At 38.1% G+C, this 21,289-nt stretch overlaps 1 protein-coding gene across 2 annotated transcripts in view; it reads right to left on the reverse strand.

The window, feature by feature from the left end:
• The window catches only part of LOC101892891 (MAP kinase-activating death domain protein), a 170,582-nt gene that overhangs the window by 34,582 nt on the left and 114,711 nt on the right, over positions 1-21,289 (reverse strand). For both annotated transcript variants that reach the window (XM_059120957.1, XM_059120958.1), the window contains exons 9-19: positions 20,804-20,836; positions 16,085-16,369; positions 15,161-16,024; positions 14,896-15,096; positions 14,625-14,681; positions 7,823-8,180; positions 7,373-7,767; positions 6,594-7,076; positions 2,249-2,365; positions 1,812-2,069; positions 1,514-1,753 (exon numbers count right to left, since the gene is read on the reverse strand). In XM_059120957.1, coding sequence (XP_058976940.1) covers positions 1,514-1,753; positions 1,812-2,069; positions 2,249-2,365; positions 6,594-7,076; positions 7,373-7,767; positions 7,823-8,180; positions 14,625-14,681; positions 14,896-15,096; positions 15,161-16,024; positions 16,085-16,369; positions 20,804-20,836 — 3,291 coding nt within the window. The remainder of the gene's footprint in view (positions 1-1,513; positions 1,754-1,811; positions 2,070-2,248; positions 2,366-6,593; positions 7,077-7,372; positions 7,768-7,822; positions 8,181-14,624; positions 14,682-14,895; positions 15,097-15,160; positions 16,025-16,084; positions 16,370-20,803; positions 20,837-21,289) is intronic.

The raw sequence follows: 21,289 nt of genomic DNA on the forward strand, positions 1-21,289 counted from the left end.
AGTTTTGTTAGCTGTAGAAATATTACCAAATGTTTAATTCAAAATGAAAATATGCCAAAAATATGACAAAATTGAAAAAATATGAAAAAATGTTAGAAAATCAATATTTTCATCTTTAGAGAGATATTTTTATGCGATTTTTTACACGTCTTTTCTTTCCTGCCAAGAGGCCATTCTGAATTAATGAGAACTGTCGAAATCAGTTCAGCCGTTCTCGACATATAGGAGATCTTTCAAGCATATCTTCTTTGATAGACATATATATCGCACATATTTTGCTATATATCCGATTTGATGGATGTTAACATCAATGTAAAGATCAGAGGTAACCTTGTCATGGCTTTTGATTTCGCCGGGATTTAAAATATTCGCGGTTTAATGAAAAATTTTGATTTTTTTTCAACACAAAAGATATGGTCTATTTTACCCGCTTAATATTATCCGATGACCACCCAAATTGGTAGGCTTCTTCCCCGCCCTAAACTCTAGCTACATGCGCAATTCCGCGTCGATTGGTCTATAATTGCGACCTGTAGAGCAACTGCAAAATCAGGAATTTTTTTAGTTTTTGGTCCATTTCAACCCCTAAATATTATGCGATCATCTCCAAAAGAAATAGGGTTCTATTCTGACCTTTACCCCACCTACATTCTAAATTTCGTGAAGATCGGGCCATAATTGCGACCTGTAGAGTGATTACAAATTAACATGGACAGACGGACAGACGGACAGACGGACGGACGGACATACATAGCTAGATCGACTCAGCTCGGCGAGCTAGGAAGATCCATATATACTTTCCTATATGGGAAACCAATATTTCGAGGTGTTACATAAATTCTGGCCCAATCAAACTTATAATACCCCCAACACATAGTGTTGTAGGGTATAAAAATTGAGTACCATTGGTACTTAGAGTGTACATAAGTCCAAATTTCGAAAACTTCCTCCATTTCCCAATCCTAGACTCCACCAGCAATGTTAATTTTAAAATTCAGGATTTAAGTTCCATCGGTTCCTTTAAATTTAGTACCGATTAGAACTTTTCGTATACATGGGTACGTATTTCCAAAATTACCTCTTTACATCGATCCTACTCCTCAACCTTAGTTCTCTTTCAAAATTTCGAGTTTTTAGCTCTAAATGATGCGAAATCTTACCAATTTAATACATTTTAGTACCTTCCGTATACTTAGTGAGAAAATTTTCCAAAAACCCTCATTAACCAACCCAACCGGTAACCCTCATTCCAAATTTAAGAGTTCTAGCTCTACTGGTTCGTCAAATACAAAGGGTACCATATTTTATTATTTTCAGTACTTTTCGTACCACTCTAGCACAAATTTCGAAAAAAAATCCAGCCTTATCTGACACTTTCGGACCAAGAGTGCCCCTTACCCAAAATTTCAAAATGCAAGCTTCAGCCGTTTCATCAGGGAGTTTATGAGTCATTAGGTCATTCCTTTTTTTAGTCTTTTATGGTTTGTTTCTCAAAATTTCATCTCTGACTTACCAAATTATTAATTTGATCCACAACATTATGGACTTCCTGAGCATAGACCAAGCCAATATGGGATTTACCCAATAGTCTACGAATTTTTCGGCGAATCTCTTCCTTGTTCACATTCAACATAACCAATATTGCTGTCAGATTATAGAGCATCGTTGACAACAGACGATCTTCATCGTGTTCCAAACGTTTGCGTTCCGAATCGCTAAGGGCCTTATAGCGCTCCATCATTTCAATGGGACCCTGCAACGAAAATTTATTTTTTTTCTCTTTATTAATATATCAGTGATTCTCCACTTACCTGATCCATTCCAATCATATCACGCTCTTGGCTGACCGCATCCAAAAATGCATCTTCCCAAAACTGCATTTGATTCCATAGATTTGAACGATCCTTACCCAGTAGTCCTTCAAACAAATACACTCGCGGACTGTCGGGTGATGGCGATGAAGAGGTATTAATCAAATGACCACCCGTGTAACGGAAACCCGCACTGAGCGTCGATTTGCCTGTCCACATATTGCCCGAACTACGTTTCGAATCCTTCGAAGTTGTTGTCTAAAAATAAGTTACAAATAAATCATAGATTTTCCAATACAGACGCTAGAAAAAACAACAAGGAGGACCACCGGTCTTCCATATTCAAATTTTGGGTGCAGAATCCAATGGCAAACACCTCAAGGGGGCCTCTCTCTGTCTTTCACAAATCATTCTCTCGAGTTCTTCGTTTTACTTACATTTTCGTATTCAGTATCTGAAACAGTTGAACGACAACTGGATGGCATGCGAACATTCAAACTACCCACAGGCAAGAGGTCACTGACAACTGAAAGGGCACCCGTCGAACCAGCCGCCTACGGATTTTGGAGGAAGGTGGGAAGTTGGGGTATTGAAATCGCATCATAACAGGTACAAAAAAAGCACAATTATATTCTTCTAAGCTAATGTTTTATGCAATGTGGAATAATATTTTTATTTGACATCAACTTTGATTTTCGATTTTTCGTGAACCGATCTATGCGATTGATTTTCTTCCTCTTGCTATTTATTGTTAGTAAGTACTTTACTACAACTATTATTATGGGTTATTGATACGAGGTACAGTTTGAAATGAATATCTGCTTACAATAACATTATCGACAACAATACATTCAAATTGGATGAACTGCAAAATGTGGAGGGGGAAACAGGTGGCTATGCGAGATACATGTTTATATTTACAGATGAGTGATCTAAACTATTTTTCCAACTTTTCTATGATCTATGGAAAGGCAGCTGTAATTATGACTTCAAACGACGTCGGAATATGATTTTGAGAGATGAGAAGTTCGAGGAGGTACGAATGACTTATTCTATCAACTGATTCCATTCTTTGTAATTTTAAATTTTATTGCTGGAGATTGTTTGATTACAGAACGAGTAAACCTCCACATCTGCAAAGGCTTTTAGCTCCAAGAATAGATTTGGAAATCAATTGACCGAAAAAAGTTGATGTATGTATAAACAAATTTTCTACGAGATCTAAATATCAAATTTTCAGATCGTGTACGAGAAACCCAACATATCGTCTATGCAGTGAAATATATATACTCTATAACCAGCACGGAAAGGCCAAGGTATATTATACTCTACTCCACTATGTGTATATACAGGGTGAGTCAAAAAAACTGCAACAAAGTCAAACACCATAATTTTAATTTTTTTTTTTTTTACATTTTGAATGAAATTTACATTTTGAATGAAAGCAAAAAATGTCGGACATACCATCACATTTTAGAATAAGTTTAGATTTGTTCGAATTGGTCACCTTTGGCACGAATTATGACTTTCAAACGGCCAATGAATCCGTCACACCCTGCTCGAATGTTGCTCTGCGGTATTTTGGACCATTCCCGGCGAAGCGCATGCTTAAGGTGATCGACGCTTTAGTATTTTTTAGTGCCAACCTTGCTTTCCAAAATACTCCAAACACAATAGTCCAACGGATTGGTATCCGGCGATTTTGGTGGAATGTTCAAGGTCTGCGGCCAAAATGTTTGCATGGGCAAGGCTTTAATACACCCTCCAGAATATTTTCGCAATAATTTTCGGAATTTATTCTGATGCCACGGTCGATTAATATAAGCGGAGAGCGACCATCGACTTTTATGGCGGTCCACACCATCACCATGGCCGGCGCTTGAGTTCTGGTGGCCAACCGAAGGTGCACATTTTCAGCTGACCTCTTTGGCGAGTAAACACGGTCATTTTATTTGTTTACAAACTGCTGGTCAACGAATGTTTTCTCGTCGGAGAAAACCAAACCACTTTCGGCCAATCGAAGCAACTCTTTAGCTCTTTTGGGTCTATTTTCTATCTATTGCCGTGTAAGCTCTTGCACTTTTTGGAATTTCAATGGCTTTACCCCGAGCTCATTTTTCAACACTTTCCGAATGGAATATTGCGATATGTTCTGCTCACGAGCCATTTTTCGGCCACGGGTTTCGATCAAATCGCTTCTTTACTTTTCGAACCATTTCTGCTGATGTTGCTATTTTCTTCGGTCCACTTCCTTGACGTCGGGCTACGCTACCAGTATCACGGTAACGAGCGATGGAACGAGACACAAAAGATTTATTCACATTTAAATTCCGGGGTGCTCTAACTATAGCCCCTTGTGGTTTCCCAGCCAAATATAAAGAAATCACACAATCACGCTTGAATTCCATCACGAATAACTTTTTTTCTGGAAAATTCTCACCAAAATGCTTTTGTACGCTTGTAAACAAAATAATGAGCTGTCACTGGAATAATTTTAACAGCTGTCGGACGAGTGGCTTAAAAATGACAGCAGTCTAAATTTGGTTGCAGTTTTTCCATCTCGAACTGTATATTCACGCTTGAGTCAATACGAATTAAGATAGGATGCTAAAATTAAGAACAGATTAGTCCTTTGTCTGCAGGCAGGTCAAGTTCGAAGGTTGGCTATATTGGTTCACGATATCGTGTAGCCCCCATATAACGGTACCCCCCAATATTCGGTATTTTGATGATTGATACCGAACTTTTCAATGAAATTATCTGAAAATCCAGAAAAATAGTTCTATCTGAGTACTTTACCTCTTGGAAGAGTATTGTCTATACTGGTCCACGATATCGTATATCCCCCATATAACCTCCCCAATCGGCATTTTGATGTTTTTAGCTACATTTTTGAATGGAATTGTCTAAAAATTCATACTGGAAGTTCATTCTAAGCACTATAAGCTTGGAAGAGAAATGTCTATATAGGTTCATGATATCGTATAGCCCTCATACCGCGGTTTCCTCCGATATTCAAAATATATAGACGAATTCAGGGACATTATTCACCGGAGTTTTTCCAAATTTCCTATTTAAAATTCGTAATAAGTACTACAGCCTCTAACAAAAAAATTGGATACGCAAGCCTACGTCTTCATAAGGGTACCTCCCAATATTCGGTATTTTGATGATTTTAGCGACATTATTCACCAAATTTTTTTTTTTCAAATTTCGTATTTTGATTTCGTAATGCATTGTGACAGAAAATTGTCTATGCAAGTCTAGGTCTTCGTATAGGTCCCATATATCAGTACCTCCCTATATTCGGTATGTTGACGATTTTAGCGACATTATTCACGGGACTTGTTTCAAATTTCGTATTTAGAATTCGTAATGGAAACTACAGTCTATGCCAGAAAATTGTCTATGCAGGTCGAGGTCTTGGTATAGGCCCCATATATCAGTATCAGTATTTTGATGATTTTAGGAACATTATTTACCGGATTTTCTTTTTTGCCTTTGCAGGTCCACGTCTTCGAATAGACCCCAATATAACGGCTATATTCGGTATTTTTAAGATTTCAACAGAATTTTTAAAGGATTTTATTTTTTGAAAATTTGCAAATTTGTTTTAAATAGTGGAGGGTTTTCAAAATTCCGCCCGTGGTAAATATCGTGGTACTTTGAAGTTCTCATTTAGGTCGAATTACAGATATATACGGGTATAACCTCGACACGTAAAAAGTGGTCAACATTTCGTAACTTTCAAAGTTTCAGCATTTTCATTCAGATATTGTCTTTCCGTACTTTTTTATTGGGAATGGAATTGGATAGTAAAAGAGAAATTTCTTATTTTCTCTCTGAAAACTACTTCACCCAGAAAATACGTGACCGAAAATGTAGTGAATTTTCAAAATAAGACGGCAATCCTTTAAAATCAACATACCAGGCAATCAGAAGCTGGCAACAATGCTAATATTTTCTCAGCGGCCCAATTTACCTAGTACAATGTAGTAACAAATAGCGCCAAATTTGTGTGTTTTCTCTTCTTTAAAGAATTGTAAAAATAGTAATATTTTGCAGGTTGTGAAACACAACTATACATACAGGGTTGCCCATATTCGACGGACCTTTGGGCCCATTCCAATCGACGAGGCTTGTCCGCAGGCAACATTCTTTGCGTCAATTGAATTTTGTACGGGAACAAATGCAAATCAATGCGAATATAAGTGGACCAAGCCATGCCCAACTGCTGAGAACGGCGTTTTTGGGATGTTCTTGGGGACCTCTCAACACTGGCTCGTACGGCAGCGATATTCTCGGCCGATCGCCTTGGTCGACTTTTATATGGCCTCTTCGGATTAGAAAGAGCCTTACCAGTCCAAAATGGTGTTCTTAGAAGGCGCACTTCTCACATTTTTTTCACAATTGACTTCTTCTGTTGAATGTAAATTTCAACTATTTCAGAGCGCTCGCGTGGCGTGTATTGGTTCATGGTAAAAATCTGTTTGGACTGACGCTTCAAACGCGGTATGTCATTAGGCGATGTGACATCTCTATCAAAAGTTATGGCGTTGCCAGATGGGTCCGCCGAATATCGGCAACCCTGTACATAGGTATTCTTGGAATATTTAATTTATCGATCTTAACGTGGAAAACCTCACCGAACTTCTCATCATTTCAAAATCAAAACATGTGGATACAACAACAACAACAAATTTCCATGGAATAATTTTAAGATGTGCAGCAAAATAATAAACGATACAAAAAACACAAAACATCTACCACACCTATACTTACATCCGAATCAAATGAGGTCAGTTTACTCAACAAAGCTGAACGCTTTTGGGCCAACATATCCTTGAACATTTCCGTTGTCGACTGGCCATCTTGACTATCGGCTGTCGAAAGTCTTCGATTGTGTCCCATGTTACCGCCATGAATGGTCGGCCCTGAACGATCCGTGTGGGTGGAACTTTTACGTGATTCCTGAGGTGAAGCCCATTCACTGCCCAAGCCGGAGTGGGAGCCATTGGGACTTGAGGGAGAACGGAGATTTTCACGGCTGCCCATTGGACTGGTGGCATGGCTGGAGAGTAAACTCGATGACATGTCGCTGGCATCGTTCAGCTCTTTCGTCCAGTAGTGGGTGTGGGCAATTTCCATCATTTGAAAAACGGAAGCCATGCCACCCAGACCGAAATTGGCAAAGGTCACCTCAAGGCCAGAGGTGACGGCCTGTAGGCATTTCAGCATGCCCTTCCAGACGGGTTTCGAGATGCACTAAGGGAGATAAATTTTTTTGTATGAAGTATTTCTATCTTCCTCCCAGCAGAAATATCTATTACAAGTCTGGTTACCAACCCCTTATTTTACCACGAGAACATGTTGTAGAAATTAGTAGTAATTTTTTTGGCCTCTAAAACTCGGTTAAATAAGTACTTATCTATCGTCTACTGGTATTCAAAAAATAACTACTTACATTGTGCGATATGTCCTTGTTAAAATAATGGGTTGGTAATGACATTTGTAAGGAGTATATTTTTTTTTGCTGTCCCACCTGCCCCTCCCGTACTTACCATATCATCTATGTGATCATCGGGAGCAATTTTCTTATCCAAGGTCTTGTTGAGCTTACTCAGGACGAATGTTCGATAGGACTCATCTTCCATTAGTTTCTTGAAACGATTCATTTTCAACCAACCAATACCCTCACCGGCCAGTACCTGGGTTGTCATATCCTTGAGGAAGGCCTGATTTTCGGCATTGCTATGTGAGCGTTCTTGATTTTGTTGGCGTGTTATTTCCTCTTGGGTCTTGTGGGGGCCAGAATGTTTTATCAAGGGAGTGCGCTCCACCAAACCTTTGCGCCCTGGGAAGGGATCAAACCCGAGGCCACTTTTTGACTTAGGACCCATGGTTTGGGGATGATACTGTTGTTGTTGCTGCTGTTGTTGGGGTTTTTGTTGATTTTCTGAAAACGTAACAAATTTAGAATATAATTTTCAAGGTTTAACATCGAGACTTACTCTTTCCCCCAAACATCCCCGAAAACATGGTACTGGTCGAGGAGGCCAATCCATTGAAATCCGTACCAATATTGGAAAAGAAATTACTGCCACTACTTGGCGAGTTGGTCATTTGTTTCTGTGTCACCACTTGACCCTGGGATTGTGTATTCATTGGAGCTCCAGTTTTTTCATCGATTTTTATTAGACCCTTTTTGCTGGCCGCCTCCTTGGCGGTCTTGGTCAAATCACCCAATGTCGATTTGCTAACATAACTCAAATCTTCAAAGGTATTCTTGCTTACTCCAGCCGCCTGCTTCGATACTTCCAGAGCCTGTTTGGAGGCTTCCCCAGCTGCCTTCTTGGCATGTAGAGTTAGCTATCGGATGAAACAAATACATGTTAGAATGATATGCAAAAATTTGGGGTAAGAGAATCTAGACATTCTAAGCTACATTTTGAGTACTGCTGCTATAAGGTGAAATCAATAATGTTAAAAATGTAAGGGGGAAAGGGAGGCGTATGTGCTGTGTGAATATCAAATATATCCTGATTTTAACTAAATTGTGTGTCCTGAGACCTAATAATAATAATCATTACTAAAATGAATGAGTTCGTTGTTTGGTGTGATCTCCATTGTCATTGATTGGTGGTGTTCCCACGATGTGTGAAGAAAGCACAGGTCAAACCGAATCCTAGCCTAAAGAAAAAATCCAGCTTAATTGGGAGGGTAAATTCAGCAAAAAAAAAAAAAAAACGAGTTGCTTAAAATTACCAAGAAGGGCAAGACTACCAATTTTGATCCACCGACTGGGGATGGTGTAGTAGTTCAATGGAAGCTAAATGCCTCGGCGTGGTACTGAACCACAAATTAAGCTGAACGAGTAAAAAGGAAAAAAGTTCGGCCCGGCCTGTCCGACAATTTGCATTTGAAAAATAATACTTTTGAAAATGTCTACAAGTTCCTGTCGGAGAGGATCTTGCGTACCCAAAATGATAATTTTGCTATAATTTATGTCAAAATAACGAAATTCCGGAGATATGTTTGTAAGTGGGTATTTTTTTTTGTGGAGGTGGCGGGTGGGTCCATACCAAAACTTGGACCTATTTCATATCTTTTCACTACCAACAATTACAAGAGCCTAAAATAGTTTTGAGTAAAATGTTATCACCCTTCTACGGAAACTAGAGTGATTTTCACATTAGGACTGGCGAACTGATAGGTATACTGGCGGATGGGCATGAATGAATCAACATAGAATTTTATCTATTTTATGCTGTGAGGTATGAAATGTTTATTTCGAAGTGATACAAACGGAATGACAAAATACCCTTCATGGTATTATGCAGGGTATACAGGCTGAAATGAAAAAAACCGCAACCAACTCCAGACTGCTGTCATTTCTAAGCCACTCGTCCGACAGCTGTTAAAATTATTCCAGTGACAGCTCATTACAGGGTGAGATGAAAAAACCGCAACCAACTTCAGACTGCTGTCATTTCTAAGCCACTCGTCCGACAGCTGTTAAAATTATTCCAGTGACAGCTCATTACAGGGTGAGATGAAAAAACTGCAACCAACTTCAAACTGCTGTCATTTCTAAACCACTCGTCCGACAGCTGTTAAAATTATTCCAGTGACAGCTCATTACAGGGTGAGATGAAAAAACCGCAACCAACTTCAGACTGCTGTCATTTCTAAGCCACTCGTCCGACAGCTGTTAAAATTATTCCAGTGACAGCTCATTACAGGGTGAGATGAAAAAACTGCAACCAACTTCAAACTGCTGTCATTTCTAAACCACTCGTCCGACAGCTGTTAAAATTATTCCAGTGACAGCTCATTATATTGCTTACAAGCGTACAAAAGCATTTTGGTGAGAATTTTGCAGAAAATAAGTTATTCGTGAATTCGGAATTCAAGCGTGATAGTGTGATTTCTTTGTATTTGGCTGTAAAACCGCAAGTGGCTATCGTTAGAGCACTCCATCCTTTAAAGGTAAATAAATCTTTTGTGTCTCGCACCATCGCTCGTTACCGTGATACTGCTAGAGTAGCCCGACGACGTCAAGGATGTGGTCGGAAGAAAACAGCAACATCAGCAGAAATGGTTCGAAAAGTAAAGAAGCGATTTGCTCGAAACCCGAGTCGCAGTGCCCGAAAAATGACTCGTGAACTAAACATATCGCAATGTTCCATTCGGAAAATATTGAAAAATGAGCTCGGGATAAAGCCATTGAAATTCCAAAAAGTGCAAGAACTTACACCACAACAGAAAGAAAATAGACTCAAAAGAGCTAAAGAGTTGCTTCGCTTGGCCGAAATTGGTGAACTGTCGAATTTATTTTTCTCCAATGAGAAAACCTTCGTTGTCCAGCAAAGAGGTCAGCTTAAAATGTGCACCTTCGGTTGGCCACCAGAACTCAAGCGCCGGTCATGGTGATGGTGTGGGCCGCCATAACAGCCAATGGTCGCTCTCCGCTCGTATTAATCGACCGTGGCATCAGAATAAATGCCGAATATTATTGCGAAAATATTCTGGAGGGTGTATCAAAACCTTGGGCATGCAAATATTTTGGACTCTCTCAGGACTCAGCACGCGCTACCCAAGAATGGTTACAAAATGTGGTTCCTTGCTTCATTTCCAGGGCACTATGGCCACCAAAATCTTCGGATACCAATCCGTTGGACTATTGTGTCTGGAGTATTTTGGAAAGCAAGGTTGTCACTAAAAAATACCAAAGGGTCGATCACCTCAAGCAACGTTTCACCGGGAATGGGCTAAAATACCGCAGAAAAACAATCGGTCAGCGTTTGACGGTTTCAATGGCCGTTTGAAGGCCATAATTTGTGGATGATTAAAAAATGAGGTTCCTCGCTTCATTTCCAGCGCACAATGGCCACCAAAATCTCCGTATACCAATTCGATGGACTATTGTGTCTGAAGTATTTTGAAAAGCAAGGTTGTCACTAAAATATACCAAAGTGTCGATCTCCTCAAGCTAACGCTTCACCGGGAATGGGTCAAAATACCGCGGAACAACATTCGGGTAGCGTGTGACGGTTTCATTGGCCGTTTAAAGCCCATAATTCGTGCCATAGGTGACCAATTCGAACAAATCTAAACTTATTGTAAAATGTGATGCTGTTTCCGACATTTTTTTGCTTTCATTCAATAAAATTTAAAAAAAAGGACAAATTATGGCGTTTGACTTTGTTGCAGGTTTTTTTTATCTCAACCTGTACATCGACTCTTCTGCTCAATCTTGATTCCCATCCCAAATTTCAAGTTTTTTGCTCTTACCGTTCACATGATACGAAATGGTACTGAGTATTGTACATTTTAGTACTTATTGTACACTTATTGTGTCGATTTCCAAAAACCGTTTGGTACATCCAACATACACTCCAATAGGGACCCTTATTCCAAATTAAGTGGTTCTAGCTCAACTAGTTCGTCAAATACAAAGGGTGCTAAATTTCGCACCTTTTAATTTTGTTTCGTACCGTTCTAGTACGAAAAAAAAAAACAAGTTAAAAAGCAGTAAGTTCGGCCGGGCCTAACTTTGAATACCCTCCACCATTTGGAACAAGTTTGGAGATTTTCAAAGAATAAAATCCTTAAAAAATTCTGTTAAAATTCTAAAAATACCAACAATAGCCGTTATATTGGGGTCTATACGACCTACGTAGGCATTGTTTGTCATAAGCCATTACCATATTCAAATTCGAAACTTGAAATAAACGGTGAATAATGTAGCTAAAATCATCAAAATATCGTATATAGGGAGGTAGCGTTATATCGGAGCTGTGCAAAGACCTAGACCGGCATAGACAATTTTCTGTCACAGGCTGTAGCATTCATTACAAAGTTCAAATACACCATCTCAAACAATTTCGGTAGGTATTGTACCAAAAATCGTCAAAATACTGAATATAGGGAGGTACTAATATATGGGACCTATACGAAAACCTGGACCTGCATAGACAGTTTTCTTTCACAGACTGTCGTTCCCATTACAAACTCTAAATACTTAATTTGAAACTGCTCCGGTGAATAATGACGCTAAAATCGTCAAAATACCGAATATCGGGAGGTACCGTTATATTGGGGCTATACAAAGACGTGGACCTGCACAGACAATTTTCTGTCTTAGGCTGTAGTATCCATTTCGAACTTCAAATACCAAATTTAAAACAATTCCGTTGAATAATGTCGCTAAAATCATCAAAATACCGAATATCGGGAGGTACTGATATATGGCGCCTATACGAAGACCTGAACCTGCATAGACAATTTTCTGTCATAGGCTGTTGTATCCATTTCGAACTTCAAATACCAAATTTGAAACAATTTCGGTGAATAAGTCGCTAAAATCATCAAAATACCGAATATCGGGAGGTACCGTTATATGGGGGCCATATGAAAACGTGGACCTACATGGCCCATATACAAACTTTGCCTGCCTACTGGAAAAATAAACATGTGTGCAAATTTTTAGCCTTCTATCGTAATTCGTTCGAAAGATAGCACGATTACAACAGACAGACAGACGGACAGAAAGACAGGCAGACGGACATCGCTAAATCGACTAAGAATCGTGAATATATATACTTTTCTGGGTCTGACATGAGTATTTCGAGGAGTTACAAACTGAATGACAAAGTTAATATACCCTCCATAGTATGGTGGAGGGTACAAAAAAAACAATCTTATGTGACACCTTTAAACCAAAAGTGAGCCTCATCCAAAATGTCAAAGTTTCTGTGCCATAGGAGTTGTTTTTAAAATAACTCCTGGGGAGAATATCCCAGACAAAAGACAAGGCAACTGATGAGAATTTGTGGCTTTTTTCCGAACCCTAGGTATTCCCTGCCTAACCCCCTGGTAACCATTACCATCGTTCTCCACTAAAAAACAAACGTTGTTTTTATAAAAAACAATAATAATGGGATTAAGCCGAACAAATATGTCAACTCTGTTCTGATAAGAGATTACTATAAACTGAAAGAGGGTCCGTTTCCTGGAAAGAAGGTCAGTGTCCTGGTGGACATTGCGTCTGTTTAAAAACTCACAATAATTCTTGCCTGGTGCAGTGTAGAACCCATTCTTCACTGATATTTTTTATTGAGAATCGTGTTTTGAGTAGAAATGATACGTTGGGCGCCACTTCAAAAATGTTTTGTCCAGAGGACAAAATAGCAAATTTTCTTTGTGAATATTAGGATATCTAATTCAACCAATTTAATATTTAGTACTAGAATATACATTTCTTTCATTAACAAGTAAAAAAGCTGTAAGTTCGGCCGGGCCAAACTTTGAATACCCTCCACCATTTGCTAAAACTTTGGCAATTTTCAAAAAAATAAAATCCGTTAAAAATTCGGTTAAATTCTTAAAAATACCAAATGTAGCCGTTTAATAGGGTCTATAAGACGATGTGGACCTGCATTTTGTCATAAGATATTACAATATTCAAATGCGAAACTTGAAAAAAATCAGTTCATAATATAGCTAAAATCATAAAAATACCGAATAGGTACCATGGGGGTTATAAAAAGTGGACCTGCACAGACAATTTTCTGGCATAGGCTGTAGTATCTATTACGAACTTAAAATACAAAATTTGAAATAGTTCCGGTAAAAAATGTCGCTAAAATCATCAAAATACCGAATATAGGTGGTTCCGTTATATGGGGGCTATACGAAGACGTGGACCTGCACAGACACTTTTCTGTCATAGGCTGTAGTACTCATTACGAACTTCAAATACAAAATTTGAAATAGTACCGGTAAATAATGTCTCTAAAATCATCAGAATACCCAATATCGGGAGGTACCGCAATATGGGGGCTCCACGAAGAGGTTGGCCTTCACAGACAATTTTCTGTCTTAGGCTGTAGTATCCATTTCGAACTTCAAATACCAAATTTGAAACAATTCCGGTGAATAATGTCGCTAAAATCATCAAAATATCGAATATCGGGAGGTACCATTATATGGGGGCCATACGAAAACGTGGACCTACATGGCCCATTTACGAACTTAACCTGCCTACTGGAAAAATAAACATGTGTGCAAAATTTTAGCCTTCTATCTCAATTCGTTCGAAAGATAGCGTGATTGCAACAGACAGACAGACGGACATCGCTAAATCGACTAAGAAGCCGAACAAATATGTCAACACTGTTCTGATAAAAGATGACTATAAACTGAAAGAGTAGATCTAAGGGTCCTGGTGGAATAGTGTACGATTGCGTGTGTTTAAGAAGTCACAATCATTCTTGCCTTATGCAGTGTTGAACCCATTCTCCGCTGATATTTTTATTGAGAATCGAGTTTTTGGCTAGCAATGATACGTTGGGCGCCACTTCAAAAATGTTCAAAAATGTTTTGTTAAGAGGACAAAATTGCAATTTTTCTTTTTTGAATATTGAGATATTTAACTTGACCAGTTTAATATTTTATACCAGAATATAGAAAACTTTCATTAAAAAGCGTATTTTTAGGATGTCTATGACTACTTGATTTTACAAAATGTTCTACGAAGCAAAACAAAATTAGAAGATTTTCAAATTAAAAAGAAAGTATGACTGATTTTTTGAAGAAAAAAAATGCTAAGCTAAATATTTGTGGGATATATTTTTGTTATAAGGAAACCAATGGAGAATCATTTTGGCCAATCGAAAAGATATAAATTTTGAATTTTGTTCGTTCTTCCGCAGAGAGAAGAAATCTGTGCTAATTTTCAAATTTCATTTTTTTAAGGTGGATGAAGGATATTTTCGTTTTTTTCGAAACTGAACAAATTCATTTACAAACCTTTTCGAATGTCTGAATCATTTTATCATCAATTTCTAGATCATCATCCATAGAAGTCTAAAGTTGAGGTTGAGTTGAGTTTAAAAAAGTTGTGTGGTTTCGGTGTTAGTCAGAGTGGTTGAAGGGCAGGGGGAGTTTGTTGTTGTTTCAAAATAAAATAAAATTATGTAAAAGAAAAAGTAAATCATATCAAAAACATAGACACATACACACACAACATTTAGTCTGTCAAACCTCGGAGTCGCAGCTCTAAGTGAACGACAGCACCTACCTTATCCATGTGGGCCAAAATACCCTCTTGACTGCTTTGTCGAGTGGTCTCACGCACCAAGTCCTTGGCATGTGAGGCAATGTTTTCAAATAACGAACCCTGAGAACTTTGTCGTCCGGGGCTGCTGGAACTGGAGCCAGAGCTGCCGGCCCGGGACAAGATGTTTGTGACACTGGGCTGCTTGACGGGGGTAATGGGGGGCTGAAAAATATTAAAGAGAGAATTTTTAGTTTCAACTTCAGTTTTCTTCCATCACCTGTCCTACCGGTATCCTTTTCTCACTGCTGGTCCTTGATACTGGCGTCTTCACCATCAATGTTGGACCACTTTCCGCCTCTTGTTCCATACTACCCGCCTTAATGGTGGCCTCCAGCCTTTGGGCCACCGGTGCCGCCAATTCAAAAGATTTCGAGGGAAAATCAAACTCGGAATCTCTATTAAAACTCGGTGAGCTCAAATCCGAACGACTCGACGACGAGGACATTGGACTTTCGGGACGATCATCTTCATCCTCCTTGGAAGACATTTGTTCGACCATACCCTCCGGATATTGCAATTTGCTGGGCGGATGATAGACCAGGGCGGGATCCAAGTTTGTTGACAGCGTTTTTGGGACATTGTGTTGGCGATTGTGCGAACCAAAGACATCGTGCAAACTGGGCGAGAGATCGGATGAAACCATTTCAGAGACAAAATCACTTAACGACGAATACGAGGAACTAGAACTATCGGCACCCTCCGAATCGGAACCACTCTCATCCGTTGCTGCCGACTCCAATTGTTTGAGGGCCTTGATGGCACCATTCAAGGAACTATTGTCATCCCAGACGGCAAAGCGTATGGGTGTCAGGGAGTTGGCAAACCATTTAGGCTTGTCACCAACCTGCTGGGGATCCATAACGCCCGTTTGTACCCTTAAAAATGCCACATTTGTCGGCGTCAGTGACCATTCGGCCAAAAATTCCACAGCCTGAGTTTTGGCAAACATGTTTAGGAACTGTGAGGCTCTGGGCCGTGAACGCAGAAAGCTATTGATTTGGAAAGCCACAACGGGTCGGGGATAGAGACGCAGGGTGCGTGTGTGTTCGGCAAAATTGGCCAGCGTATTTTGGGAGTTGAAAAAGCGAACCTAAAACAGGGAAATTGAAATTTTGAATAATTTATTGGGAAATGGATTAGAAAAACTTACCATGGCAACCCTGGTGGCCACATCCACGGAATCAACATCGGTACCAAAAACAAAAGGATTCAAAGCCGGCGAATTCATGGGACTAGGTTGACGAGACATTGCCCCCTGTGTTGATATCGAATTTCTTTGGCTGGCATAGACCGACTGTGAGGGCGACTGCACCGGTAAGCGGCTTTGTGAGAAGCTAAAAGACATCCCCGGTTCGGCTAGACTATCCCTTGGTGTGGGAATCATGTGCTGGCCCACAGGCATCACCGGAGTCGCATTGGCCATGGAATTCAAAGCCTAATTGAGAAATGTATATTAATATGCAGATTTATTGAAGAGAATATTGGGGAAGAAGGGATCTCGTATTTCTTTACAGGTTATATCTAATATTTAATTTAATTAATCGGGGGAAATCTTGTGTGTATTTTTTGTTAATGTTAGTAATGAGTAATGATCCGTCTGACTGACTGTTTTTGTACAGTTGTGGTGCAGATTACAAAAGCTTTACACAAAACCTAGGGGTACATGCATAGAAAAAAAATGATAGATAGGAAATGAGATACTATAGATTTTAATGAGGAACATTTAAAAAGGATTTCCAAAATGGTAGATTTTCAGACATTTTACAAGAGTTAATATTATTTCGAATTTTGAACATTTTGAAGCGGACCAATATTTTTCATTTTGGCATCAGATATAAATCTGACATAAATATTACAATGTGGGAAGTTTGGATACTCCCTTCACTCAACATGACATCTGTATATTTATCTGTATTGCAAAATTCTGAATTTTTCTGGGATGGGTAAAATTTGCATCAAACTGAATCACTATTTTTCGAACGATCGTGAATACGAAGTATCTAGACAGATGGACATGGATAGATCGAATTAAAATGTCCTAAAATGGGAAAACTGTTACTTCGATGAGACACATTTTGTCCATCACATTGGTCATCCGAAGTCGACTTTGATCTGTCATCGTCTAATTTTTGTTATCGATTTAACCTCCGAAGAAATATACAACCCTCATATCCTGATGGAAAATGTACCACACCGAAATAAAATTTTAGGCTCTAGGTCTGATTTAGCCATGTTCGTCAGTCCGTTTGCCAGTCCCTCTGTCGGACTCATACATAGTAATATTTTTCAAATATGTATCAAGTTCGACGATATACAATATTTATCCACACCTTCTGATATCTCCCCCACGAACTTTAAAAATACATATAAATCACATAATGAGTAATAAGATTGCTCAATATAGATCTAATTTAGATCAGGTTCGAAATGGGCAATATTGGCAATATTCTTGTGCCTTCTTCAAAAAGGCTAAAAAGAAAATCGACACATTATTTCATACATAAATCAGGAGCGATTGTGAATAATATTCTCTCGCTCCTTCTCATACCTATATCTCCTAAAATACGTGATTATTTGTCAATTTCGTTCTTCATACGAACTAAAAGCCGAATAAAATTTCGATTTTCTAATCCTTAAAAATGTTGACAAAACTAAAAATCCAAAATCAAAATCGACTTAGTTTTGGAAAATCGAAAATTGAATTATACAAAATTGTTCAACTGATTTTGTTCAGGGTATCGAACCAAGGTTTTTCTAAATTTGAAATTAAGGTAGCCGGTCTTTAGTTACGGCTTGAGAGTTTCGCCTCTGTTTTTTTTTTCTTAATTTAATACTTTTATAATTGCCGGCTACGCGAAGTAAAGTTTTTCATACTGAAAATTTCAATGTATTGAACAGAATCGGATCGATCGGGTTCAAAGCCCCATATATCTAAATCCAGGAAAGATCATACATTGTTTTCCACTTCTGGGGGATTTCTTAAAAATTCGTTTCCAAAAAATTTGATAATTTTTAAATAACTGTCGAACCGTTTCAAATCACTGTGACCACTTGTGGTTTAGGTATTTTCATCAGTGTTCATATGGTATGCAGATCCTGGTCTAATCCGGGTCTTTGAACCACATTTTCGGGTCATATATCCAGATTCGTACCCAAGAAAAAAATACTTTCCCGGAATTAGGGTACAAATACCTACCTCCGAAAAAAATTAAAAACATGTAAGAAAGCTGTAAGTTCGGAAATTTTCGTTAAAATCTTAAAAATACCGAATGTAGCCGTTATATAAGGGTCTATACGAAGACGTGGACCTGCACGGACAATTTTCTGTCATCGTTTTATGAGCTTTTTCTCAAAACTTGAACCCTTTTTGCGGGGTTTGAATTGTGTGAAATTTGAACAGAATCGGATACCTATTTCGTATTTTATAAGAGTTATAGTTATTCAAAATTTTACCCTTTGTGTGGACCTGACATAGCACTGTTAAAAATATTGGGATTTGTATTTTGATGATTTCAGCAGCATTATTTACCGGAATCGTTTGAAATTTTGTATTGGGAGATCTTAACGGTTACTACAACCTGTGGAAAAAATCGTATGCAGGTCCCCGTCTTCGTATAGCCCCTATATAACAGTGCCTCCCATTATTCGGAATTTTCATGATTTTAGCGACATTATTTACCGGAATTATTTCAAATTTCGTATTTGAAGTTCGTAATGGGTGCTGCAGCCTATGACCAAAATTTTCTATGCAGGTCCACGTCTTCGTATAGACCCCCCCCCCCCCATATGACGGTATCTCCCAATACTTGGTATTGCTATGCGACATTATTTACCGGAATTGTAACAAATTTCGTACTCAAAGTTCGTAATGGGTGCTACAGCCTATGACAAAAAAAATTGTTCACGTTTACCCATATGACGGTATTCCGATATTCGGTGTTTTAATGATTTTCGCGACATTATTCACCGGAATTGGTTCAAATTTGGCATTTGAAGTTCGTAATGTGTGCTACAGCCCATGACAAAAAAATCGTATGTAGGTCCATGTATATGAAGACATAATACTCGTATTTTTATCCGACATTATTCAGCGGAATTGTAACAAATTTCATATTTAAAGTTCGTAATGTGTGCTACAGCCTATGACAAAAAAATTCTATGCAGGTTCACGTCTTCGTATAGGCTCCATATAACAGTTTTCATTTAAGTGTTAGTTTCCGGAGTTTTTTGGAATTTTTCAAGTTCCGTCCAAATGGTGGAGGGTATTAAAAGTTCGGCCCGGGCGAACTTTAGTGCAAATGACTACAAAACATATTGGGGTAAAATTGTACTAAAATTGAGTTGTATTCTAAAAAGCTTGGGAAATGTTTACAGGAGAGAAGAGTGAGTTTCACGGGAAGGAGCGGTGCTGAATAGGTAGATGTCACCTTTTCTTCTGGCTTCTCTCCACAAAACTCACTTTCCTTTAGGGCTAATGTTACACATCGGAATTGGGACTAGAGTGCCATATTTGAATCAGGACTGCAATGGGGCGAATCTGTTTTAAAGGGCTGAGTTTTTCCCCCAAAATCAAAAAAAAAAAACAGTAAAGAAAGTCTTAAAGTCGGACGGGACTGACTTTATGATACCCTACACCACTTTACTAATTTAGTAGAGCTCCGCATAACAATTAAAAGTTTTTATGGGAGAATTCAATGATACACGCTATGATTATAATTTAAAGTTCATAGGACTAAATATACCGAAGCAATTGTATCTTTTAAATTCGGACTAGTACTGCCCATTTGGTGCAAAATTAATTTGAAATCGGTTAAAAATACATATGGGAGCTATATCCAAATCGGAACCGATCTCGATAAAATAAGGCAAAGATACTTCTGAGCTGTATTTGATATATTTCCCTGAATATCGTTGTTACGGAGTGCATATTACGGCTGTGGGTAACAAATATATCAAATCGGATGAACAGTATATATGGGAGCTATAGCTATATCTGAACCGATCTTCACCAAATTTGACATACTAGCTTCTAGACTCAATTCGGACATAAGTACCAAATTTCATCCCATTTAGGCAAATATTGGACGTTTGGTGCATAATCAAAGGTAAATCGGACGAAGTTGTATATGGGAGCTATATCCAAATCTGAACCGATCTCGATTAAATTTAGCAACTGTATTTCCGGGCTGTATTTGATATATTTCCACAAATATTGTTGTTACAGAGTGCATATTACGGCTGCGGAGGACAAAAATAACAAATCGGATGAACAATATATATGGGAGCTATAACTATATCTGAACCGATTTCGATCAAATTTGGTATACTTATTTTCAGGACTAATTTGGTTGTATGTGCAAAATTCCATACTATTCGCGCTGATATTACACGTTTGGTGCACAATAAAAGGCAAATCGGAAGAGAGATATATATGGGAGCTATATCTAAATTTTGACCGATTATCTCCAATTTCAATAGGGTTGGTCCCTGGGCCAAACAAGTGATTTGTGAAAAATTTCATCTGGATAGGGCAATAAATGCGAACTGTACTTTGTTTACAAAAATACATGGACATGTTCGGACGGACGGACATGCATAAATCGACTCAGAATGTGATTCTATGCAGATTATCAAAAGGAACTATGGGTCTATCTCGTTTCCTTTTGTCTGTTACAAACAAATGCACAAAGACATGGTGTAGGGTATAATAAATAGAACATAATAAAATATCATAATTATTTATATAAAAAGAAAAAATAAAAAAAATATATATTTATACATCAAGCATGCAAAGGATATATAATAGGATAGGAGATGGCAGGGAAAGTAGATAGAAAATATTCACAGAAAGGTAAGATAAGATATTTACACAAATTCCAGCTTCATCCATAAGTTGCATAGCCTGTGTTTTTTGTTTGTTTGTTTATTTGACAAATGACACACACACACACGAATTAGATGTTTTATGTTTTGATGTTGTTGTTGTTTTTTTTTTAATGATTGTTTATTTGAGATGGTTTATATTATATTTGTATAGCATAGAAAGGGAGAGAGATACATAGAGAAGATAATTAAGTAGAATAAATTTTGATCAGAATACACAAAATGAAAAATAGGAAATTTTCGAATTCAAAAGAAAATTGATTAAGAAAAGATTTTTTTAAGAAAAGAAAATGCATAAAAAGAAATGTTGCCAATTCCAAAATTTAAGAAAAAATATTTTTTTTTTCGAAAATAATTCAATCCAATTAGCAAATATATAGAGAATTTTATAAAGTGTTAGGTTATAATTAATGTTATTCAGATTTATGATAGATGTACATTGACAAAGCTTATATTGGTTCGTTTCCCAGTG

The sequence above is a fragment of the Musca domestica genome, unplaced genomic scaffold (assembly GCF_030504385.1).
Source record: "Musca domestica strain aabys unplaced genomic scaffold, Musca_domestica.polishedcontigs.V.1.1 18, whole genome shotgun sequence".
Lineage (NCBI taxonomy): Eukaryota > Metazoa > Arthropoda > Insecta > Diptera > Muscidae > Musca > Musca domestica.